The sequence below is a fragment of the Jaculus jaculus genome, chromosome 11 (assembly GCF_020740685.1).
Source record: "Jaculus jaculus isolate mJacJac1 chromosome 11, mJacJac1.mat.Y.cur, whole genome shotgun sequence".
Classification (NCBI taxonomy): domain Eukaryota; kingdom Metazoa; phylum Chordata; class Mammalia; order Rodentia; family Dipodidae; genus Jaculus; species Jaculus jaculus.
In genome coordinates, this window is record NC_059112.1 from 40,382,594 (window position 1) to 40,408,749 (window position 26,156).

At 41.3% G+C, this 26,156-nt stretch overlaps 1 protein-coding gene across 1 annotated transcript; it reads left to right on the forward strand.

Annotated features, from left to right (window-relative positions):
* Positions 1-14,948: 14,948 nt before the first annotated feature.
* Positions 14,949-24,434, forward strand: LOC101604355 (60S ribosomal protein L38-like). Its single transcript, XM_045161254.1, has 3 exons — positions 14,949-14,956; positions 17,866-17,957; positions 24,172-24,434. The coding sequence occupies exons 1-3, from the start codon at positions 14,949-14,951 to the stop codon at positions 24,432-24,434; spliced, it is 363 nt and encodes a 120-aa protein (XP_045017189.1).
* The last annotated feature ends 1,722 nt before the right edge of the window (positions 24,435-26,156 follow it).

Sequence of the window (26,156 nt, forward strand, 5' to 3'; positions counted from 1 at the left end):
TCTTGTGTGTGTGCAGTCATGCTTGCTTGCGTCATCTTGTGTGTCTGGTTTATGTGGGATCTGAAGAGTTAAACATGGGTCCTTAGGCTTCTCTGTTAAGGCGCTTGCCTGCTTCACCCAGACTTTGTGCTTTCTAGACATTCTAACACTGTGTTGTACCCTTAGCCCAGTTTCCATTTGTTTATTTGTGAGTGTCTCATCAAGTCACCCAAGCTTGTCTTAAATTTACTCTATAGCTGAGGCAGCCTTTGGAATTTTGATCCTCCTGCCTTAACCTCTTGAGTAGCTGATATTACAGACCTGTATCACCAGGCCCAACTTGTAAAAGTTATGTATTTGAGGGAAGTCTATTTAATATTATGAGTAGCAAATACACACACACATATACATTTAAAAACTCACACATAAAGCTGAAACAAAAATCGTACTAGGAATATCTGCCCTTGTTAGGGTCAATGCACTCCAATATTTTGGCTTCTCCTTGATAAAAACAAAAGACAGGGCTGGGTAAATGGCTTAGCGGTTAAGGCATTTGCCTTTGAAGTCTAAGGACCCAGGTTGGATTTCCCAGGACCCATGTAAACCAGATGCACAAGGGGGTGCATGCTTCTGGAGCTCATTTGCAATGGCTGGAGGCCCTGGAGTGCCCATTCTCTCTTTCTCTCTGCCTCTTCCTCTCTCTCTCAAATAAATAAATAAATAAATAAATAAATAAATAAATAAATAAATAAATAAATAAATAAATAAAATATACTATTTATTTTTTAAAAAAGAGAGCCACTGGTTATAACACACCAAAATCATTTCATGAGCCATTCTTGGGTGAATTCCAGGTCAGCCTGGGCTAGAGAGTGAGACCCTGCTTTGGAAAACAAACAGACAAACCATAACACTGATGAATACCATTAGCTCTGAGGACAGGGCGTGCCAAGTCATCTGTGTAGACGTAGATGATAAAATTTAATTTGCACACGAGGAGGGACATGGCGCCAAGTTGTCTGGCTCTGCAGAGGAATGGCTATTTGGTTTTATGTAGGTGGCTGGGAATTGAACCAAGGCTGACAGGCTTTGCAAGGATGGCTTTCTCAGTTCCTGGGATTTGGTTATTTTACTTTTTCGAGGTAGGCTCTCACTCTAGTCCAGGCTGACCTGGATCTCACTCTGTAGTCCTAGGTTGGCCTCAAACTCACAGCAATTCTCATACCTCTGTCTTCCAAGTGCTGGGGTTAAAGACATGTACCACCAAGCCCAGCTTCATTATTTTTTAAAATTCTTCTTGGATTTTTGTTTGCTTGTTTTTTGAGGTAGGATTTCGCTCTAAGCTAGGCTGACCTGGAATTTACTATGTGTTCACAGCTTGGCCTCCAACTCACAGCAGTTCTTCAGCCGCTGCCTCCCGAGGGCTGAGATTTAAAGTCTGTGCGACCACACGCTACTTTTCAGTCTTAACCAAGTAACTCAGGCTGGCCTTCAACTTGGCTTCCTTTCCCATCATCTCTGTAGAGCCTTAAGATTATATGGGTGTGCTACCATGTTGGGGCTCAAAGTAGGCCTTTGAGTTCTGCAAAGGCCTGCAGTGGGTGGAACCCCATGCTTCTAGTAATGTTTGGCAGTTGGACCATTTCCACAGGTGGTCCTCAGTTGGCTCAGTTTAAATATGTACACTGTCTATCTGACATTTAACGGCCACACTCTAAATTAAAAGCCTACCTAGGGCTGGAGAGATGGCTTAGCAGTTAAGGCTGTGAAGCCTAAGAGACCATGTCTGACTCCCCAGATCCCATGTAAGCCAGCCACACAAGGTAACATATGCACAAGGATGAATACAAGGTGGCAAATGTGTCTAGAATTCAATTACACTGGCTAGAGGCCCTGGTGGGCCAATTCTCTCTCTCTCTCTCTCTCTCTCTTTCTCTGTCTCGTATTAAAAAAAAATATAGCCTACCTAATCTTTTAGGAATGTTGGTGAGGACTGATGTGATGCTGATACTGTTCATGACAACTTCAGGACAATTATGAGCCAAAGATGGATGAGAATTGAGGATCTAGAGAGAAAGAGAGTTGAACCATTCAGCAGGTCACAGGACAGAAAGCCAGAAGCTAATGTGGTGCAGTTTGAACTGTAAAGACCAGCTTTTCTTTTTTTCCCTGAGGTAGGGTCTTGCTCCAGCCCAGGCTGACCTGGAACTCACTATGTAGTTTGGGTGGCTTCAAACTCACTATGATCCTCCTCCCTCTGCTTCCCTAGTGCTAGGATTAAAGGCAGGCACCACCATGCCTGGCAAGAGCAGCTTTCATTTTATACTGCTGGTTGCATGTTTAGATCTGGATGGCTTGCTTGGTTTCAGAATACGGAGACCTTTTAAGCGGAGGTGTTCCTAGTCAGCTGCGTGGATGCAGAGTGCAGGCTTCATGCAATGGTGAACAGGTGGGCATGCTGTCCTGACAGCTTGAAGGGCTCCTATGGCAGCAGCAAGCATGGCAGCAATCCCTTGGTGAGGCAGCTGGATGGAAGCTCTGGCATAAAAGATTAAACAATTGATCATAAATAAAAATACAAAGTTCTATGTAGTCTCACAGTGGCCTCGAACTCATGGTAATCCTCCTACCTCTGCCTCCCAAGTGCTGGGATTAAAGGTGTGCACCACCACACTCGGCCCAAATTTTTGAAACATGAAAAAAAAAAAAAAAAACAATTTTGGGGCTGAAGAAATGGCTCAGTCATTAAAGGTGCTTGCTTGCAAAACCTGACAGCCTAGGTTCAATTCCCCAACACCCACATAAAGCCAGGTGCATAAAGTAAGGCACGCACCTGGAGTTTGTTTGCAGGGACAAAAGGCCCTGGTGTGTTCATTCTCATTCTCACTCTTTTTCCCTGCTTGAAAATAAATCAAACATTTAAAATAAATAAATAATAACAATATGGGGGCTGGGGAGATGACTCAGTGGATAAGGTGCCTGCAAGTAACTCTGGGAGTACCTGAGTTCAGATCCCCAGACCCCAATAAAAGCTGGAAGCAGTGGTAGTCATCTGTAATCCAAGTGTGCCTACAGTGAAAAGGAATTAAAAAACAGAACGCCCCAGGAGCTCTGGAACCAGCTAGCCTGGTAAATTGCATGGTGAATGACAATGAAGGAGCCTGCCTCAATGAGGTGGAAGGCATGGACTGACCTGAAAGTTGTCCTCTGACCTCTGACCTCTACATGCGTGACATGGTTCACATGTGCCCACATGCACACACACTAAATAATTAAACATACATATTTTTAAGTGCTTTAAATATTGTCTTTTTATTTTTATCTATTTATTTTTCAGAGAATAACTTGGGGTATAGAACCTGGGTCCTTAGGCTTCACGGGAAAATGCCTTAACCACTAAGCCATCTCTCCAGCCCAAAAATGCTTTAAAGACAACAATTTTGAGCTGGGTATGATGGCACATACCTTTGATCCCAGTACTCAGGATGCAGAGGCAGGAGGATTGCTGTGACTTTGAGACCACCTGAGACTACATAGTGAATTTCAATCTGGGCTAGAGCGAGACCGTGCCTTGAAAAAAAAACTGATCCTAGCCTGGTAGCATAGGTTTATAATTCCATCATTTACTCTGGAGGATAAGAGGATGAAAAGTTCCATGCCTGCTAGAGCTGCAAAAAAAAGTTCAAGGGCAGCGTGGTCCATAGAGACCTTATTTCAAAATAATAACAACAAGCCAAGTGTGGTGGTGCACGCCTTTAATCCCAATACTTGGGAGGTAGAGATAGGAGGATCGCCATGAGTATGAAGCTGCCCTGAAACTATTGAGTGAATTCCAGGTAAGCTTGGGCTAGAGCAGGATCCTACCTCAAAACAAACAAACAAACAAACAGGGCTTAATATAGCTTAGTGGTTAAGGTTCTTGCCTGCAAAGCCATTGAACCCAGGTTTGATTCCCCATGACCGCTGTAAGCTAGATGCACAAGGTGGGGCGTGCATCTGGGGTTCGTTTGCAGTGGCTAGAATCCCTGGTGTGCTCTCTCTCTCTCTCTCCCTCTCTCTCTCTCTCTCTCTCTCTCTCTCTCTCTCTCTCTCTCTCCCGGCCTCTTTATCTTTCTCAAAGAAATAAATAATAAAATATTTTTAAAACAAACAAAAAACAACAATAAATAAAAGTAATAAATAAAAAGGGCTAAGGTGGTACATGCCTTTAATCCCAGCACTTGGGAGGCTGAGGTAGGTAGATCACTGTGAGTTTGAGGCCAGCCTGGGACTAGAGTGAGTTCCAGGTTAGCCTGGGCTAAAATGAGACCCTACTTCAAAACACATCTGCCCCCCTCAAAACAAAGGTCTAGGGATATAGCTCAGTGGTAGTGTGTTCACCTTGAATTTACAAGGTCCTGATTTCAATCCTCAGGACCACCAAAATAATAAATAAATAATCACACCTTTGGTCCCAACTATGTGATTTTTGTGAATTTTATTAATTTATGTGTGGCCTTGGACAAATGAACAGTGAACATTTCCTCCCTCAAATCCAATAGTGTAAAATTACATTAAACACTCAAAAACATTGATAATATTTTTTAAAAGGAGAAACCCAAAAAGGCACGTTTTCCTGTTGTTTAGAAATGCTATGCTGCAAGGAAAGTTAGATAAAAATAGTTTAGCACATTCTCAAACTCCCAAATTAACCAAATTTCTTTTCATAGGGCATGCATATTCAGCATAGAAGTCAATGGTCAAAATCTGGTCTTTAGTGACTTTGAAAACAGGCATAAAAATGCATATGTGAAATTTGAAAAGTCTTTAATTGACTATAAGAGCCATGGTAAAAGGAGATTAAACAGTTTTTCAGCTGCATAATATTGTCGATGTGTTCCCTAAGGATGTGGGTGGCTATCTTTGATTCTGAGATGGAGTCGATTAGCAGGAAGGAAATGTAGTGTCAGGCATTAGAACCTCATTCCTATTATCTTGCATTTGTGCAATTCATTTCCTCTCTGAATTTAAAGCATACTTCATAATATCTTGGTTAATATGGGCAGGGGTACACTTAATGGGCTGCAGCTGCAGAGATGAGAGAAAGGCTAGCTGATGGCCAAGCGTGGCTGCACAAAACTACCTTGTAAATGGGAGGGACGCCAAAGCCCAAGGTCCAGGAGCTTTAATTCATCAGGTCATGTATATTGGTGGCACTGACTCACACTAACAAATACTCAATTCTTGGAGGTCAAGGTTGAATGACAGGCGAGTGAGACAGGCAAATGCCAAACCCTACAACATCATCAGAGTTACTTTTAAAAGAAACAAATCTGTCACACTGAGGGGGAACAATAGAAAGCTTCATCAATGAGCCAGAAATTTGGAATTCTGCCTAAAAGAGAGAAAGCAGCAATAATTCTATTTAAGAGAAAAAGAGTCTTAGAGAAAATCACAGCTTAGAACACATGGGGCTGGGGAGATGGTGCAGCAATTCTAGGCACTTGCTTGCAAAGCTTGTTCATCTGGGTTCAATTCCCCAGTACCCACATAAAGCCAGATGCACAAGGATGCACGCAGTGGTAAGAGTCCCAAGTGCACCCATACATACATACGTACATACAAATAAAAAAAAATTAGAAAACACAATGATTTGTGCAGATTCATTCTTTTACTCAACAAATGTTAAACATCTCTCTTCATTTTTTTTTTTTTGCTTTTTATTAATCTTTTTTAATATTGGGCTGGAGAGATGGCTTAGCAGTTAAGGCACTTGCTTGCAAAGCCTAAAAACACAGAATCTCCAGTACCCAGATAAGCCCAATGCACAAGATGGTGCATGTGCCTGGAGTTTGTTTGCAGTGGCCAGAGGCCCTGGCATGTCCATTCTTTCTCTCTCTGGACTAGGACAGTACATCAGAGCTTAAGGATGTGGGGCTGAGATATCACAGGAAGTCATGTAGATGCCCCTGAATGGACCTGGAATTAAAGAGAATAGGGCAATGGCAGGGTACGCATGCATCAGGAGAGCGGAGTGCAGGTATTGTAAAAATTCTCAGGAAAGAGCACTTCAATGCCAGTATGAATGAAAGTAGAGGAGTTTATTATCCAGGTCCCAGGAGTTGGAGGTAGTCCTCTAAAGAAGCTCTGGCCACTAGCTGAAATTTTATTTCCATTTTATAGTTTTCATAACCAAGGGGAGGGGGAAGTGAACAAACAAAATGTGACTGCCAGTTAAGATGGCAGTATAGGAACCACGCCAAAGCAGCCTAGGAGAGAAAAGGCCAAAAAACAAAAAACAAAAAAAAAAGCAAAATACACACTTCTACTAAAAAGTGAGGTGCATAAGAAATTATCAGGGGGGAGGGAGGGAATTACCATGGGATATTTTTTATAATCATGGAAAATGCTAATAAAAATTTAAAAAATTTAAAAAAAAAGAAATTATCAACTGCAGCAGAGAAGTAGGAGAGACTCAGAGCATCTAGAGTCCACAGAAGCAGGCGGAAGTGGCTCCAGCGGCAGCAGCACCAGGTCCATGTGGCCACAGCCCCAAGGCTCGGCCTGAGAAAAAAGGAAGAGCCAGATGAGGGGATTTTCCACTTACACCAGCATCCTAATAAACTCAAGAAACGTGAAGGGAGGATGACAGGAACCAATGCAGCGGCTTGTGAAGTAGACGACCAGGAGGACCAGCGGGAGAGCTTCAGCCACCAGCTAGAACCTCCCCTCCCCCACTTCCAGCGCAAGCGCCAACAAGCACAAGAGGCCTGGGGAAGGATAGCTCACCTACACAGCACCAGGCACAGGCACTCAGAGCATCAACCCACTGACCCAGCCAGCCTACCTGACCCACAACACAGCAAAGAGGGACCCAAGTGGGCACACAGCATAATTAAGACCAAAGCCATCCTAAAAGGTAACTGTGATTACACCAGGTCAGTACCTGCCAAATAAGTCTGGTATGTAGGCTTATATCAGAAGTGCTGATTACACCCTCCATGTCAGGGTAAATTATATGTTAAATCTGATGGATGGCCAGATTGATCATTCTTAAATAAGCTACATTTGGGGCTTGTCATTTGCTGCTTCCTGATTTATAGTTGGTTTCCTCTTCTGTCCTTCATTGGGGAAGGGTCTCACTTGGTCATAAGCTGGCTTGGAACCCTCTACAGACCAGAAATCTTAGCCTTCCAGCAGATAGAATTAAGGGTGTGGGGCAACACACATCCTTAGGGACTATGACTTTGTTAGAGGATCTGGTTGTCATAATACCTACTCTTTCATAAATACTCTGTGCTGGTTTTCATTGAATGTGTACATTGTTTAGTTAAATTTTAGAATCTGCCTGTATTTTGTTCCACTCAGCCTACTTGAATACTCTCATAGCAGGCAAACTCAACATCTAGCGTCACTTTTGTAGCTACTCTGAGAGTCTTAAGAGCTACACTTAGCACCTTAAGCTAAAATACCCTGAAGATATATAATGTCTGATTGATTGATACATCTAATAATAATGCAGATAATTAGAAAATCCAAGAAATAAACTAATACAAGATGCAAAACTCTCTACATTATAATATAAGAAATCCAAAAACATCAAGATAATGTAAATACAACAAAAAGTATTAATGCATCAGAAATGACCTCCAGTAAGACTGATTTGGAAGAAATCCCTGAGAAAGGTTTCAAAAGAATGATTGTAAATATGTTACAAGGAATCAAAGAGGAAATCAAAGGAAGTAAAGAAGACACGGGAAACAAATTTAATGAAATAAGGAGGTCAATACAAGATGTAAATAAGGAAATAGAAATAATAAAGGAAAAGCAGTCAGAAATACTAGCAATGAAGAACACAATCAGTGAAATGAAAAAAACTCTGTAGAAAATCTCACCAGTAGAATGGACAAAAGAGAGGACAGAATATCTAAGCTAGAACACCAGGTGGCAGATCTAATACAGTCCAACAAAGAGAAAGACAAACTAATAGGAAAGTAGGAATGGGAATTTCAAGAGATTAGGACATGATGAAAAGATCAAACATAAGAATTCAGGATATAGTAAAAGGAGAATTTCACTCCAAAGGCATAGGAAGCATTAAAAAAAATCATAGAAGAAAACTTCCCCCAAATTGTGAAAGAGATGCCAGTGCAGATACAGGAAGCCTTTAGAACAGCAAACAGACAAACCTGGAAAGAACCTCTCCTTGCCATATTATAATTAAACTACCAAACATACAAACCAAAGAAAACATATTGAAATCAGTTAGGAAGAAAAATCAAGTCACATAAAAGGCAAGCCTATCATGATCACAGCAGGTTACTCAATACAAAATTTAAAAGTCAGAAGGGCTTGGAATGATGTATTCCAAGTTCTGAAAATAACAACTGTCAACCATGGTTACTTTATCCTGCAAAGCTATCCATTCAAATAGAGGAAAAATAAGGACATTCCACAACAAAAGCAGGCTAAAGGTATATTTGAAGACAAAACCAGCTCTACAGAAAATACTAGCCAGGATCCTTATGCTGAAGAGAAAGAAAAAGTATACATATAAGGAACTGGAAAAAACAAGCCATAATCAATTACTAGTCAATACAAGACAGGAAAGGTAAAACCAGAACTACAAAACAACTTTTCAATAATGACTCTTAATATCAACAGCTTCAGTTCTCCAACAGACATAGGTTTGCAGATCAGGTTAAAAAACAGGATCCTTCAATTTGTTGCCTCCAAGAAACTTACCTTTCTACAAAGGATGGATACTATCTTAAGGTGAAAGGTTGGAAAATGGTGTTTAAAGGAAATGGGCCTAGAAAACAAGCAGGGGTCACTATCCTAATTTCTGACAAGGGAGACGTCAGACCAACATGAGTTAGGAAAGATAGGATGGTCACTTTATATTGATTAAAGGCATACTCCAACAGGAAGCCATTACAATCCTAAACATATATGCACCTAACATGGGGGCTTCCAACTTCATCAAACAAATGCTATTAGAAATAAGGTTACAGATAGCACCAAACACAGTTGTAGTGGGTGACTTCAACACCCCACTCTCATCAACTGACAGATCATCCTGGCAAAAAAAAAAAAAAAAAAAAAGAGAGATGCATATGGATTAAATGAGGTCATAGAACAAATGGATCTAACAGATATAACAGGACATTTCATCCAAATGCTGCAGAATACACATTATTTTCAGCAACACATGGAACATTCTCTAAAATAGACCATATATCAGGACACAAAGCAATTCTTAACAAGTACAGGAAAATAATTCCTTGCACTCTATTTTATCACAATAGGATCAAATTACAAATTAATAGTAAGAAAAGCTATAGAGCTTACAAAAAATCATGGAAACTGAACAATAAACTACTAAATGATGGATGGGACAATGAAGAAATCAAGAAGGAAATAAAAAAAATTCATAGAGTCAAATGATAACAAAAACACAACATACCAAAACCTTTGGGACACAATGAAAGCAGTCCTAAGAGGGAAATTTATAGATTTAAGTGCCTATGTTAAGAAAATAGAAAAGTCACAGATAAACAACTTAATGCTTCACCTTAAGGCCTTGAAAAAAAGAGAACAAGGCAAACCAAAAATCAGTAAACAAGAAGAAATAACAAAGATTAGTGTAGAAACTAATGAAATAGAAACCAAAAAGCAATCAAAGAGTCAATGAAATGAAGAGTTGGTTCTCTGAAAGGATAAACAAGATTGATAAATGCTTAGCAAATCTGGCCAAAAGAAAGAGAGAAAAAACACAAATTAATAAAATTAGAGTTGAAAAAATCACCATCACAACATATACCAAAGAAATTCAAAAACTCATAGGGATAAGAACATATACTCCACTAAGTTTGAAAATCTGAAAGAAATTGATGATTTTCTTTATTTATATGACCTACATAAATTAAATCAAGATGAGATTAACCACTTAAATAGACCTATAACAAGAATGGAGATCCAAGCAGTTTTCAAAAATCTCCCAACTAAAATAGTCCAGGCCCAGATGTATTCACTGGTGAATTTTACCAGGCCTTCAGGGGAGAACTAACACCAAATGCTTCATAAAATTTTCTATATAATATAAGAAGAAGGAATCTTACCAAACTCCTCCTCTATGAAGCCAGCAAACCCTGATACCAAAACCAGGCAAAGATAGAACAAAAGAAAAGAAAATTACAGACCAATATCCCTCATGAACATAAAAAAAAAAAGTTATGAACAAAATATTGGCAAACAGAATACAAAAATATATCAGAAAAATCATTCACTCCAACCAAGTAGGCTTTATCCCAGAGATGCAGCGATAGTGCAACACACACAAACTGATAAATGTAATATATTACATAAATGGATTGAAGATCAAAAAATCACATAATCATCTCATTAGATGCATAAAAAGCATTTGACAAAATCCAACAACGCTTCATGATAAAAGTCCTACTGAAACTGGGAATAGAAGGAACGTATCTCAGCATAATAAAGGCTATTTATGACAAGCCAATGGCCAACATTATACTAAATGGAGGAAAACTTGAAGCTTTTCCACTAAAATCAAGAACAAGACAAGGGTGTCCATTGCCCCCACTTCTATGTAATATAGTACTGGAAGTCTTAGCCATAGCAGTAAGGCAAGAGACACACATAAAAGGGATACAAATTGGGAGCTGGAGAGATGGCTTAGTGGTTAAGCACTAGCCTGTGAAGCCAAAGAACCCTGGTTCAAGGCTCGATTCCCCAGGACCCACGTTGGCCAGATGCACAAGGAGGGCGCATGTGTCTGGAGTTTGTAGTGGCTGGAAGCCCGGGCGTACCCTTTCTCTCTCTCTCTGCCTCTTTGTCTCTCTGTCTGTCACTCTCAAATAAATAAAATAAGCAAAAAAAAAAACTTAAAAAAGCAAAAAAGGATAAAAATTGGAAAGGAAGAGATCAATTTATCATTATTTGCAGATGATATGATTCTGTAAATAAAGGACCCTAAAGACTCTACCAGCAAATTGTTAGAGCTGATAAATACCTAAAGTCATGTAACAGGATACAAAATAAACACACAGAAATCAATAGCTTTCATATATGCTAACAACAAACACAAAGATGATGACATCAGAGAAGCACCCCCATTCACAATTGCATCAAAAAAAATAATAATACTATTAAAGTACCTTGGAATAAACCTTACCAAGGAAGTGAAGGATATCTACAGTGAAAACTTCAAAACACTCAAGCAAGAAATTGCAGAAGACACTGGGAAATGGAAAGATATCCCTTGTTCTTGGATCAGAATAATCAATATTGTGAAAATGGCAATATTACCAAAAGAAATCTACATATTTAATGTAGTTCCCATCAAAATTGCAATGGAATTCTTCACAGAAATAGGAAAAATAATCAAAAAATTCATTTAGAAGCACAAAAAAACCCCTCTGATATCTGAAACAATTTTGAGAAACAAAAATAAGCTTGGTGGTATCACCATACCTGATTTTTAACCTATATTACAGAGCCATAGTAACAAAAACAGTGTGGTACTGGCACAAAAGCAGACATGTAGATCAACGGAACAGAATAGAAGACCCAGATATAAGTCCAGGTAGCTATAGCCACCTGATCTTTGAAAAAAAAAAATACCTAAAATACTCACTGGAGCAAAGACAGCTACTTCAGCAAATGGTGCTGGGAAATCTGGATATGTATCTGTAGAAGAATGAAAATAGATCCTTATCTCTCTCCATGCACAAGAATTAAGTCCAAATGGGTCAAAAACCTTAAAATGAGACCTGAAACTCTGAAGCTGCTAGAGTAAATAGTAGTGGAAACCCCTTAACATATTGGTCTTGGCAAATATAACCCTATTTGCTCGGGAAATAAAACCACAGAACAACTGTTAGGACCTCATGAAATTACAAGGCTTTTGTATGGCAAAGGACACTGTAAATAGCACTAAGAGGTAACCTACAGAATGGGAGAAAACCTGTGCTAGCTATCCATCTGATAGAGGACTAATATCTAGTGTATACAAAGAACTCAGAAAAGTAAGTAATAAGAAATCAAATAACTCAGTTAAAATATGGGTTATGGCCAGGTGTGGTGGCGCACACCTTTAATTCTAGCACTCAGGAGGCAGAGGTAATAGGATTGCCATGAGTTCGAGGCCACCCTGAGACTCCATAATGAATTCCAGGTCAGCCTGACCTAGAGTAAGACCCTAAGTCGAAAAACAAAAAACAAAACAAAACAAAAAATAAAAAAAACGGGCCATACACATGGTATATAAACATCTAAACAAATGTTCCACATCCCTAGTCATGAGGGAAATGCAGATTAAAACTACATTGAGATTCCATCTCACTCCTGTCAGATTGGCTACCATCATGAAAACAAATGACCATAAATGCTGGCAAGGATGCAAAAAAAAGAGAAACCCTTCTATACTGTTGGTGGGAATGCAATCTGGTTCAGCCATTGTGGAAATCAGTGTGGAGGTTCCTAAGACAGCTAAAAATAGATCTACTATATGACCCTGCTATAGCACTCCTAGGCATATATCCTAAGGACTCATCTCACTACCTTAGAGATACTTGCTCAACCATGTTTATTGCTGCTCTATTCACAATAGCTAGGAAATGGAGCCAGCCTAGATGTCCCTCAACTGATGAGTGGATAATGAAGATATGGCACATTTATACAATGGACTTCTACTCAGTGGTAAAGGAAAATGAAGTTATGAAATTTGCAGGAAAATGAATGGATCTGGAAAGTCTTATATTTAGTGAGGCCAAGAAAGCCAAACATCACATGTTCTCTCTCATATGTGGATCCTATCTACAAATGATTGGACTTCTATGTGAACAGGAATAAAACTCAGCAGCCATGGCCAGTAAGCTAGAAAGGAGATAAAAAGGGAATATAAAGGGATGGAGAGGGGCCTTAATAGGATGGTATTGTATATATGTAAGTAGAACAGGTTCATGGAGGTGAGAAGGCCTAAGTGAGGTCAGGGGAAGAGACTGAGTAAAGGAAAGGTGGTGGGAGGGCTAATCAAAATCGAGTCATATGGAAACCTGCTTTTTTGGACAATGGAACATTCAGAAGCCACAGACTGTTACTAGAGAATTTTCAGTGCCGGGGATGGGATACCTTCTAGCAAGTTGTTGGTCAGAGAGGTCCCTGATACCTCCAAAACATTACAGACTGTAAGGGTCTTAAAATTGCTGAAGAAAGACCCTGGACTCCAATAGTATGTAAAATCAAAGAGTGTTTATTCTGCAGAATCAGCCAGCATGCAGGGGTCAACCATTCATACAAAATGGTGACCCCGAGAGGAGCACGCAGTCTCCTTTTAAGCACAACTAGGAGAATCCCAGGTAGGTCAGGTAATCTTTTTTTTTTTTTCACTTTAATTTTAATTGACATTTTGCTTAAAAGCACAACAGTGAACATTTCAGTGGCTCATTGTTACAATTTTATCAGATTAGAAACAAAGTCCTAACACATGAAGTTTCCTGGCAGTTACAGTATCCTGACAGCTACAGGATTTAATTATCCCTCATCAGTTACTTCACATTAAGTGTAGGCTGTTAAAAAATTAACAACTGCTAGGTATAGCCCAAGATTTATGACTCCAACCCTGCAACAAACTTAACATCTTTAAAATACATACCACTCACTACTATGTAAGTTTGAAAGTATCAGTGTGAAGAAAACAGTTCACCAGCGTGCAAATCCCAGCAGCATTTTCAAAGTTGAGGTTCTGTAAACACCCAGCCAGCATGGTGGACACATTTCTTGGTTGAGCCCTCCATACCCAGGGCTGAAAGGGGCTCCGGCCACTCAGTGTAAGGTTCCCAATCTGAAAAGCTGCCCCACGTGCTAGGCTGTGGACTAGCAGGAAGACCAGTGTGCTTGAGTGGGATGGAGGGAGTTGTTTTTGATGGCTCACCTAGTAGCATTTCCAGTCCAACATGGCCTTCCAAGTCAAGAGGGCACATGATTACAGGCCCACAATGCAACCCTGACTTTTGTGGGGAGCATCAAAGGCAGACCCCGATACAGGTGAGCAGCAATGAACTATGTTCTAGGTCAACTAATACAGTAAAAAGCATGGGTGAGTCTTAGCTCACAGTGACAGAATGGCTCGAAAGCAGGGAATGTCTATATCTTAGGTCTTCCTCTGCATACTATTGCAAGCATCAGTGATTAATTCTTTCCAGTGTGGACACGGACACAAGGTCACCATGGGTTCTTTCTTGTGAACACTCCAGCTTTACACTGAATCTTGGAGCTTCAGGTCTCACTGTTAACAAGGGTAGCCAGTCACTAAAATGAAGGAGACTCATCAGCCAGTGACCAAAGAGGTTACTAGGTACCTTTTCTGAATTGTTAGCATTTACTACCTGCCCAGATCAAAGGTCATTTCCTAGTAGCAAGATTCTGATTCCAACTTCTCTACTAGCCTGTGTGCAACACAACTTAATCCTGTTCACGAGAACAAGGCTTTCTTGTAGCAGGACTTTCTTGCTTGGCTGTCACCGGCAACGGATGGGCTTGTAGACACAAAAAGCCATACGGATGACGGTCACCAGCAGGATGCTAAAAATGGTTCCCATCAACACCAGGTTCTGCCCGCGCAGCACCTCGTAAGGCCGGCTCCGCTCCAGCGGCTCCCCGGGGTGCGGGGCCTCGGCCGGCTCCACGAGGACGCTGCAGAGCCCCAGGCACAGCCGCAGCCACAGTGAACCCAGCATCTTCGCCCCGCCGACAGCAACACAGAGAACTCAGGTAATCTTTTAACATGATTAGCCAGGCAAGCAGCAGTTACAGTTGTACATCTTTGATTGGTTGGAGAGAAAAACGTGAAAGGGATCTGTTTTGGCAAGTCTGGGCATGTTTGGACATGTTTCCCAGAACTGACTCAGCCCCCAGAGCCCGCCAAAACTGACTCAGGCCCCTGGGCAGCTATCTTCCCCCGCCACATGTCAGGGTCAGTGTTGATTAATAGCCCACCTTTTGTTCGTGATTTTTCCCAGAAGTCTTGTCTGCCTCTTGGGAACCTGCAACTTAGGCCTAGTTAGGGTGGCACTACACTGCAGACTGTCATAATGTCAGTTTGGTCCCTTCTGTTATGAGCATGTAAGGACCAGCATATGGTCCAGGGACAGTTTAGATAAATAAGTTTGTTTTTCTTTGTGTGTGAGAGTAAAATTGCAAAGTCAAGCTTTGTAAGCAAAAAACTAAGAGTACAATGACATAGTAAGAGATTACCAGAAGGTGTGTGTGGAACCCTAGATAAGTAGTGGAAAATACAAAAACCCCAGCTGCTCAGCAGCCGTTGTCCCAGTCCTCCCGACACTATGACTGACTGAACGGCTGCTCAGCAGTCCAGACTGAGACCTCCGCGAGACGCATCACCGATCCGAATTCATCTGCCCGACACGCTGTCCGAACGATGGAGACTCGCCTTGAAACACCGCGAACCGAGAGAAAAGTCGGAGCACGGACCGCACCACCAGGTTGTAAAACGTCAGAAATCTCGCAGACCGAGTCTCGCGTTGAGACCGAGTCTCGCGATACTGCGTCCCAAGTCTCGCGATATCAGGTTGTATACATGTTAGACTCGTTAGAAATATTCTTGTGTTAGTAGTGATGAATATAATTTGGTTATATATTATATTAGCTATAATATTAGTTGTGATAGTTTGGACTTGCTTGTGTGTGACTTTCATCCCAGTAAACTCCTTTGCGAGTACACCAGCGTCTGAGTATTATTGACCTTCGTGGGCGGAATCCTCTCAACCAATCATCTTTGAGAGTGCTTGCGACACCTTCACAGACCATTGCAGAAGCCCTTGGTTTCCCACTAGGAATAGATGGTAAGACCCTATTGCTGAAGATTCTACATACTTGGGCTGCAAGGTCACTGATAAATCCTGCTGGAACTGAGCTGAAAACCTCCTCCATGTAGATCAGCTGACAGAAAGCTGGAAAAAGCGACGCTGCATGCAGTTCAATAGGAGAGAGAGAGATCACCAGTGAAGATACTCAACAGTGGACACTGCAAGCATTAAATTTGGCCAGCCAGGCCAAATGAGCCAACAGGTGCAATAGTGTCATGTATGTTATGAGGGAAACTAACTGCTGTCTAATTAGACTTGGAGGCCTGCGCCATGGGAGGGAATACATTGCTGATACTGAAAACCTACAACAGGGGTAGTCATGAGCCCTTAGTGTGTAATGTCTGCTGCTGTCTGGCTAAATGTATATACTATGCTCATCAAACTGCTCAGTAAGCACTTCTCTTAATGTTCATACCCATATATTAATGCTGCTCTCACTTTTGGTTAGAGAAGCTTCTCCTTTCAGATGGCAGTAACCTTGGGATGACTCAGAAGGCACCATGGAGCTGAGAAGAAGTGACAGAGGAGTGCTCAGCACTGCAGTATCTCTATCACACCTTCCAAGGTGCAGGGTCCATTGTAGAAGAGGTGGCGGTAAGAATGTAAGAGCCAAAGGAAGGGTAGGACTCCTTACAATGTGCTCCTCCAGATGCCAAATGGCCTGGATACCCATGACCTCACAGTGCCTGACACTACCTACAAAAAGCCATCATAATAGGAAAAGATGATGACATCAAAATAAAAGAGAGACAGAGGGATATGATGGGGAGTGGAGGTTCAAAGGGGAAAATGGGGGGGGCGGGAGGGAATTACCCTGGGATATTATTTACAATTATGGAAGTTGTCAATAAAAATAATAATAATTTGAAATTTTAAAAATCTAATAATAATTTCAAACACAAGAAGGCACAGGGAACCCAGTACCCCATGACACAGTATGTGACGCAGGCCAGGGTCGAGGCAGGGGAAGTAGTAAAAGTGGCCCGTACTAAATTATTTTTTCTTTTTTTCTTTGTTTGGTTTTTCAAGATAGGGTCTTGTTCTAACCCAGGCTGACCTGGAATTCACTATGTTATCTCAGGGTGACCTCAAACTCACAGTAATTCTCCTACTTCTGCCTCTCAAGTGCTGGGATTAAAGGCGTGCATTACCAGACCCAGCGTGAATAATTTTCAAAAAATTAGTGTGTGTGTGTGTGTGTGTGTGTGTGTGTGTGTGTATTTGTGCAGATGTAAAGATCAGTGGTTAACTCTTAAGTGTCTGTACTAGGCTGACAAGGAAACCTTTTCCCCTGAGGTGATGATAACACAAGTTTTATCCCCAGATAGGGCACAAATGACAGAACAAAGGACTATTACACCAAGACCAGCTTGGTGAACCACTGAGTTCATTGGGGTTACTTACAGAGCCAGCTGAAGCAATGCTTACAGGAGCAATAGCTGACTGAAACCCAGCCCGTTCTGGAAGCTGACCTCCCTACAACTGTTCCAACTCAAAAGCAGCTGCATCGCCACAAATCCCACCTCAGCACAAGTGATGACTTTCAGATTCTGCATCTCTAGAGCACAATGTGCAGGCAGCCAGCACACATTGTTTTCTTTCTTTAAAAAAAAAAAGTTAATTTATTTATTAGACAGAGAGACAGAGAGGAAGTAGGGAATGAAAATGGGCACATCAGGACCTCTAGCCACTGCAAACAAATTACAGATGCATGCACTACCACGTGCATCTGGCACACTGGGGAATCAAACCTGAGTCCTAAGGCTTCGTAGGCAAGCATCTTAATGCTAAGATATCTCTCCAGTCCTCAAACAGTGTTTTCTTGCAACTCTTTCCTAGACTTCCTGAGTCATGAACTTCCTTCTTGTTCCTTCCTTCCCAGGAAGGAATGTTTCAGGTTCTAATTAACATACTTTGGGCAATGGTTATGTGACCATTAAGGTTTTAGTTCTCCCAGACTTGACTTCCTGAATCTAAGCTTTCTTTCTCTCTTCAGGAGAGAGTATTTCAGTTCAGAGGAATCTGTTACACATCACCTTCTTCAAGACAGGGCATCTTGCTTCTCCAAGAAGATCTGCTGCATGGAATGTCAGTCTGCAGCAAGCTTGGAATTCTCTTTCATTGCCACAGGCATGTTGAGACCACAGATTCATGGGTCATTTTGCATCTGGCTTTAAGTGGGTGTTAGAAAATTGAACCTGGGGGCTGGAGAGATGGCTTAGAGGTTAAGGTGTTTGCCTGAAAAGCCAAAGGACCTTAGTTTGATTCCTCAGGACCCATGTAAGCCAGCTGCACAAGGTGGCACATGTGTCTGGAGTTCATTTGCAGTGTCTGGAGGCCCTGGTGCACCCATTCTCTCTATATATATCTGCTTCTTTCCCTTTCTCACTCTCTCAAACAAATAAACAAATAAAATTTTTTAAAAAGAAAATTGAGGGGCTGGAGAGATGGCTTAGCGTTTACACGCTTGCCTGTGAAGCCTAAGGACCCCGGTTCGAGGCTTGGTTCCCCAGGTCCCACGTTGGCCAGATGCACAAGGGGGCGCACGCGTCTGGAGTTCGTTTGCAGAGGCTGGAAGCCCTGGCGCGCCCATTCTCTCTCTCTCCCTCTACCTGTCTTTCTCTCTGTGTCTGTCGCTCTCAAATAAATAAATAAAAATTAGAAAAAAATCTTTTAAAAAAGAAAATTGAACCTGGACCATCAGGCTTTGCAAGCAAGAGCCTTTAACTGCTCAGCCATCTCTCCAGCCTCTCAATACTTTTTAAAGTTAGAAGGGTCAGATTTTCCCAATGCACTTGATGCAGGGTATGTGAGAAAAGTCATAGATAACCCTGTCTCTGTCCTGACCAGTTGTGTGGGTGGAGTTGCTATCACCAGAGATATCCCCCTGCGGATTCCTGAGGTCCCCCAAAGCCTTGTCAAGTTCAGTGGAAATTGAGAGAGGAGGCAAGGGCAGAAGTTCCATTTTGGATTGTATTGAGTCTGGGATATAAAGAAGATATTCAAGCTGGGCATGGCAGTGCACACCTTCAATGCCAGCACTTGGGAGGCAGAGGCAGGAGCATTGCCATGAGTTCATACTACAAAGAGAATTCCAGGTCAGCCTGGACTAGTGAGACTCTATCTTGAAAAACCAAAAAATAAATTAAATAATTTAAAAAAAGACACTCAGGTAAACATGTCAATCAGCAGGAATCCAGGGTCTGGAGTTTAGAAGAAAGTCTAGATGGGAGGTAGATTTGGGAGCTATATGCATTGTGTCATGTTTAAAACCACAAGACTGCACAAGACAATCACATAGGAGAGAACAGAAAAGGAAAACAGCCTTGTTTCACTAAAGGAGAAACACCAGATGACTGTTGCAATAGATGCCAAAAAAAATTTCAATACACCTCAAACACCCATCTTGGAAAAAAAAAAAAAACACAACATTCTGTGGAGGTTAGAAAGACTTTATTTATGGGGGGGGGGGAACTTCAATACATATTGATAGCCATCATGTCCTTAGACGAAAGATTGTCTACTTTTTCCTCTTTTCATTCAAGTTACAAAACAATTCAGACTCATTGAACAAGTAAAACAGTTCAGTGATGTGTAAAGAAAAAATTCATCATCATTTCACCCCATCTCAATCCCCTTTGAGGTAACAAATGTTAACAACCTGGCATTTATCCCTTCTCAGCTTTTCATGGCTCATTCAGAATTACAAGCATTTCTACAGGCCATAGCTTCAGACATTCGCATGCATGTGCTTTGCTTTGACAAAACAGAATCGTACCAAGAACATTTACCACTTTTAAAATTTAACAGCATATCAAGCACATTTCCACAAACAGATACAGAATCATTGCCATCTCGTTCTTCTAAGATAGAATATCATTAGAAGAATACAGAATATTCTTCTAATATACAGAATATCAACATCATTATATGTGTGCATTAGTTATATTGTATATATTTATATATATATATATATATATATATATATATATATATATATATAATGTACAGACATGCACCAGTTTAGATGTAAAATATTCCTCAACAGGCTTATGTGCTATTTGGATTTTTTTGTTTTTGCTTTTGTTTCTTTTTTAAAATTATTTTTATTGCCAGGCGTGGTGGCACATGCCTTTAATCCCGGCACCTGGGAGGCAGAGGTAGGAGGATTGCCGTGAGTTCAAGGCCACCCTGAGACTCCATAGAGAATTCCAGGTCAGCCTGGGCTAGAGTGAGACCCCTCCTCAAAAAACCAAAACAGAAAATTTATTATTATTATTTCTATTTATTTGCAAGGAGCAAGTGAATGAGAATGGATGTGCCATGGCCTCCTACCACTACAAACAAGCTCCTGACACAGGTGCCACTTTGTGCATTTGGTTTTATGTGGGTACCAAGGAATCAAACTTAGGCACTTAGGCTTTGCAAGCAAGCTCCTTAGCCACTGAGCAATATCTCCAGCCCTTTAAAAATTTTTGTTTTCTTTTTTGTTTATTTATTTTTATTTATTTGAAAGAGAGAGAAAGAGGCAGAGAGAGAGGGAGGTGGAGAGAATAGGCACAATGGGGCCTTCAGCTGCTATAAACAAACTCCACCTGTTCATCTGGTTTACATGGGTCCTGGGGAATCAAACCTGAGTCCTTTGGCTTGTCAGGCCTTATCTACTTATCTACTTATCTACTAAGCTATCTCTCCAGCCCTTTCAGTTTGTTTTCTTGATACAAGGTCTCACTTTGGCCCAGGTTGACCTGGAATTCCCTTTATAGCCTGAGGCTGGCCTCAGACTCACTGCAGTTCTCTTACCTCAGCCTCTCCAGTGCTGGGACTGAAGATGTGCACCACCCCACCCAGCAGGCTCGTGTGTTTGAACACTTGGTCTTCAGTACTGTTTTGGGGGATGAATGAACCTTTGGGAGATGGGACATAGTAGTGGGAAGAAGTAGATCTCTTGGTGGAGAAGAACATGAGGTCCCCTCTCTGCTTCCTGACCCATGCAGATGTGAGCAACAGCATCAGGTCCTGCCACCGCCACTGAGAGCTGCTCCTCATGCTATGTCTCCTCCACCACGGTGGACCGCTTCCAAACGGTCTCTCTTCAAGCAGCTGTTCCCTTGCATAAGCTCTATACTATAAGCCAAAATAAACCCATCACTAGGAATCATGTGATGCTCTTTTCTTGCCTTCGTCACTCAGTACTTTGTGGAAATAGTCCCAATTCACCAAGAGGAGCAGCATCATATTTTATGAGGCAGAGGCACCATTCAACCATTGGGCCGAATTCAGCAGCTGCAGGATTTACTAAACCACTTCTTCCTACATGGATTTTCTTTGTTCTTAGTTTATTGCTACTATCAGTTTGCATATAGCTTTCCATCTGGGGGTCTTTGATTTCTACTGGCTACGTTCCCAGGAGTGTAATCATTTGGATCAAAGGCTGTTTGTGTTGTCTATTTTAATAAATGCTGTTAGACCTTTTTATTTTAAGTCCAAAGGCAATAACAATTCATACTTCCACATGCAATGCATGAGATTCACAATAAACAAATTAAAATTTTTTTTTTTTGTCAGTTGGACTGGAGAATTGGCTCAGCAATTAAAGCACTTGCCTGCGAAGCCTAAGGATCCAGGTTCTACTCTCCAGGTCACACTTAAGCCAGACACACAAAGGTGAGGCAAGCACAAAGTCACACATGCCCACTAGGTGGCACAAGCCAGATGAAGTTCAATTTCAGTGGCTGAGGCCCTGGCACACCAATTCTCTCTCTCTCTCACTCTCTCTCTCTCTCTCTCTCTCTCTCTCTCTGCCTTACTGTCTCTCTAAAATAAATAAATAAATAATTTTGTCAGTCAGTTGGATTATAAAGTAATATCTCGTTATTAGTATAGATTTGACTTGGGTTTTTGTTGTGTTTTATTATTTATTTATTTAACAGAGAGAAAGAATGGGCTTGCTAGGGCCTCTAGCCACTTCAAACAAACTCCAGACACATGCACCACCTTATGCATCTGGCTGATGTGGATACTAAGGAGTTAAACCTGGGTCCTTAGCCTTCACAGGCAAGTTCCTTAACTACTAAGCCATCTCTTCAGCCCTGCTTTGTTTTGTTTTGAGACAGGGTCTCATGTAGCTCACATTGATCTCAAATTGACTATGTATGTAGCTGGGGCTTATCTTGAACTCCTGACCCTCCTATCTCTACCTGACCAGTACTGGTATTCCAGGAATGAGCCAGTATACCTAACTAGATAGCTCATTATTATTATATTTTATTTATTCATTTATTTGAGAGAAAGAGGTAGAGAGAGAGGGGGAAAGAGAGAGAAAGAGCGAGAATGGGCATGCCAGGGCCTTCAGCCACTGCAAACAAACTCCATATGTATGTACCACCTTGCATCTCTGGCTTATGTGGGTTCTGGGGAATTGAACCTGGGTCCTTTGGCTTTTTAGGCAAGCACCTTAACCACTAAGCTATCTTTCCAGCCCTCATTATTGTTTTAATTTGCAATATCCCGGCTGCTGGTGAGTTTGAGTATATTCTGGATTTTTTTGTTTGGTTTGGTTTTGGTTTTTCGAGGTAGGGTCTCACTTTAGCCCAGGCTGACCTGGAATTCGCTATATAGTCTCAGGGTGGCCTCAAACTCATGGCCATCCTCCTACCTCTGCCTCCTGAGTCCTGGAATTAAAGGCGTGCACCACCACGCCAGGCTTGAGTACATTTTAATATGTTTGTTAGCTATTTGCATTTGCTGCTTTGTAAATTACCTGTTGATACCTTTTGCCCCTTAAAAAAAAACAGTATATTTTATTTTTTGCTTATCAATTTGCAAGGATTTTTTGTATATAAGAAATATTTACCCCTTATATGTTATCTGCATGGCACATATTTTTCTGGATACATTTTTTACTTGTTTTGTTATGTTTTACCATTAAAAAGTTTAAAATTGGGCTGGAGTGATGGCTTAATGGTTAAGCACTTGCCTGTGAAGCCTAAGGATCCCAGTTCAAGGCTCTATTCCCCAGGACTCACATTAGCCAGATGCACAAGGGGGGCACATGTGACTGGAGTTTGTTAGCAGTGGCTGGAGACCCTGTCATGTCCATTCTCTCCCCCCCCCCCTGTCTATTGCTCTCAAATAAGTAAATTTTTTAAAAAACATTTTTTTAAAGTTTAAAATTATTATTCAAACAAATGTATTTATCTTTCACATTTCCTGGGTTCCTGATTTTAGTTGTTGTTGTTTTTTTTAATTTGCATGTAGTGTTTTTCTAAAACTTATTGTTTACATTTAAGTTTTTAATCCATTTGGAATTTGTTTTTGGATTTGTTGTAAAATTGAGACTCAAGTTCATTTTGTTCTAGATGAACAGCTAGCTAAAACAGCACTATTCATTAAATAAACCATTCTTTCCCACAGAATTGAAATACTACCTTTGTCACATATTAAATGATGATATATACTGAGATCTATTTTTGGACTCACTCTTCTGTTCCACTGATTTGTCTGCTCTTATGCCGATACCATGTTGATTGCATTACAGTGACTTTTATTATAGCAACTTTCAGTTGAAGACAGGTCTCTCATTATTTATCTTCTACATACTGTTCTTTCCTATCCAGACATTTATATTCTTCTGTGGATTTTTCAGTAATTTTATCCAACTTATTCTACCTGAAAAAAAAAGAACCGCAAGAATAATAGAATTTTACTTGTCATTTATTTCAGTGGAGAATTGCTATCTATTAAAATACACAAAAACTTTAATAATTGGGCTGGAGCGATGGCTCAGTGGTTAAAGGCTCTTGCTAGGAAAGCCTGACGGTCCAGTTTCAGTTTCCCTATACTCATGTAATGCCAGATGCAGGAAGTGGTGTTTAGAATTTGTTTGCAGTGGAGGAGGCCCTGGAGTGTCCATACTTTCTGTCTTTCTCTTTTATTATTTTGTTTTTGTTTTTCAAGATAGGTTCTTGTTCTATCCCAGGCTGACCTGGAATTCACTATGCAGTCTCAGGGTGGCCTCGAACTCATGGCGATCCTCCTACCTCTGTCTCCCTAGTGCTGGGATTAAAGGCGTGTGCCACCACGCCCAGCTCTTTGTGGTTTTTCAAGGTAGGGTCTCGCTCTAGCACAGGCTGACCTGTAATACACTCTGTCGTCCCAGGCTGGCCTTGAACTCACAGCAATCCTCCTTTCTCTGCCTCTTGAGTGCTGGAAGAATTAAATGTGTGTGCTACCATAACCAGCTTCTCTCTCTCAAATAAATAGATAAAAATATTTTAAAAAGCTTTTCCCTTCTCTGCAGCTTTCCCTGCTTTCTGGGTGCTCTTCGGGTGCTGGTCCACCCTGTTTGTGCCTTGGAAAGTTGAGGAAATCAAGGACTTCCTGCTCACTGGCCAGCGGAAGGATGCCAAGTCGGTCAAGATCAAGAACAAGGACAATGTGAAGTTCAAGGCGCGCTGCAGCAGAGACCTGTACACCTTGGTCATCACAGACAAGGAGAAGGCAGAGAAGCTAAAACAGTCCTTGCCCCCTGCTCTGGCAGTGAAGGAGCTGAAAGGAAGCTGACACCACCATTCAGAATGTATTAAAATCTTGAAAAGTCAAAAATATATATATTTTTAAAGAATAGGGTTTAAAAGAAAATTAATAATTATTTTGTTTAGAAAAACCATTTATCAGTCAGGTGCAGAGGTGCACACCTTTAATCCGAGAACTCGAGACAGAAGTAGGAGGATCACTGTTACAGGCCACCCTGAAACGACATAGGGAATTCCAGGTCAGTCTGGGCTAGAGTAAGACCCTACCTTGAAAAACCAAAAGTGAAAAAGAAATATCATTTATCACATTTTAAAAATAAACAATTGTTCATACAATTAAATGTCTAGTCACTGTTCTAATTTCCTAGTTATCTCATAATTATTTACTTAGATTCAGGATATAACCAAGGACGCAATTACACTTGATGCTGATGTGTTTGAACCCTTTCAATACACAGGACACCACCTCAAACACGCACACGCAGAGTTATAGTTTGAGTGTATGTCCCTGTGGTGGTTTGATTCATGAGTCCTCCATAAACTTTAAGTGTTCGGAATTCTAGGTCCTCAGCTGGTGGCAGTTTGGGAACTGAATCCTCCTGGAGGCAGTGTATTGTTGGGGGCAGGCATATGAGTGTTATAGCCAGCTTCCTCTTGCCAGTCAGTGTTTGGCATACTCTCCTGTTGTTTTCCACCCAATATTGGCCAGCAGGTGATGTCCACCCTCTGCTCATGCCATTGTTTTCGCCTGCCATCATGGAGCTTCCCCTCAAGTCTATAAGGCAAAATAAACCCTTTTCCCACAAGCTTCTCTTGGTGGGGTGTTTTCTGCCAGCAATGAGAACCTGACTGCAACAGTCCCCCGTTGCCTCAGGTGCTTCATTAAGCTTGTAACTTGGGTCTCTAGCTACCTGGCTAGAGGAGGTGTCACTAGCGGTGGATCCGAGGACCCAGCCCAGATGTTTACCCTGTGCCATTATATCCGGGAAGCTTGCAACTTGTTTTGATTTTATATGACTCTCAGTTAAGAAACAATCTTAAAGTGGATAAAGACTATGGGGACCTTTGAAGTTGGACTGAATGCAATTTACAATGTGAGATGATTGTGACTCCACAGAGGCCAGGAGTGGAATGTGGTAGTTTGAATGTGTGATCCCCACTGACTAAAGTGTTTTACTAAACTTACAGCTTGGATCTCTAGCTGCCTGGCTAGAGGAGGTGACACTGAGGGGCAGATTCTGGGGTCCAACCCACAGGTGTATTTGGAGGTGGATCTGAATTCCAGCCCTAAGGTGCAGCGAGTCGGCTTGTGCTCTAATGGGTGTGTGTGAGCGCACACGTGCGCACGTGCCTCATGCATACGGTGTGTATATACTGGTACTGGTGTTTTGTTTGCTGCAGTTTTTCTCTCTGATTGGACCTGTGAAAGGGAGCCAGTTTTTTCTGCCATTGATGGAATTTCCCCTGGGTCTGTAAGCTTAAATAAATCCTTTCCTCCCCTGACCTGTATCTGGTTGGATGTTCGGGCCAGCAGCGTGGCAGCTGTCTACCAAACATATGTACCACATCCTTTCTGGCAACTTTCTGTAGAAAGTAGGTTATTGCTCCGGTACTATTTCCTGGCCTGAATTTTTATCATTGCACTTCTTTGGTGTCATCTAATGTATTTCTCTGTCCCCTATAGTTCCTATTCTTGGTTTTTAGATCAAGAGTTTTGAGCCATAGGCTGGGTGTGGTGGCGTACATCTTT

What these genes read in the sequence shown, in the direction of transcription:
- LOC101604355 (XM_045161254.1), top strand. An exon ending in GAAGATCTGCTGCATGGAAT is followed by an intron (nt 17,958 to 24,171) that starts GTCAGTCTGCAG and finishes CCTTCTCTGCAG; the next exon opens with CTTTCCCTGCTTTCTGGGTG.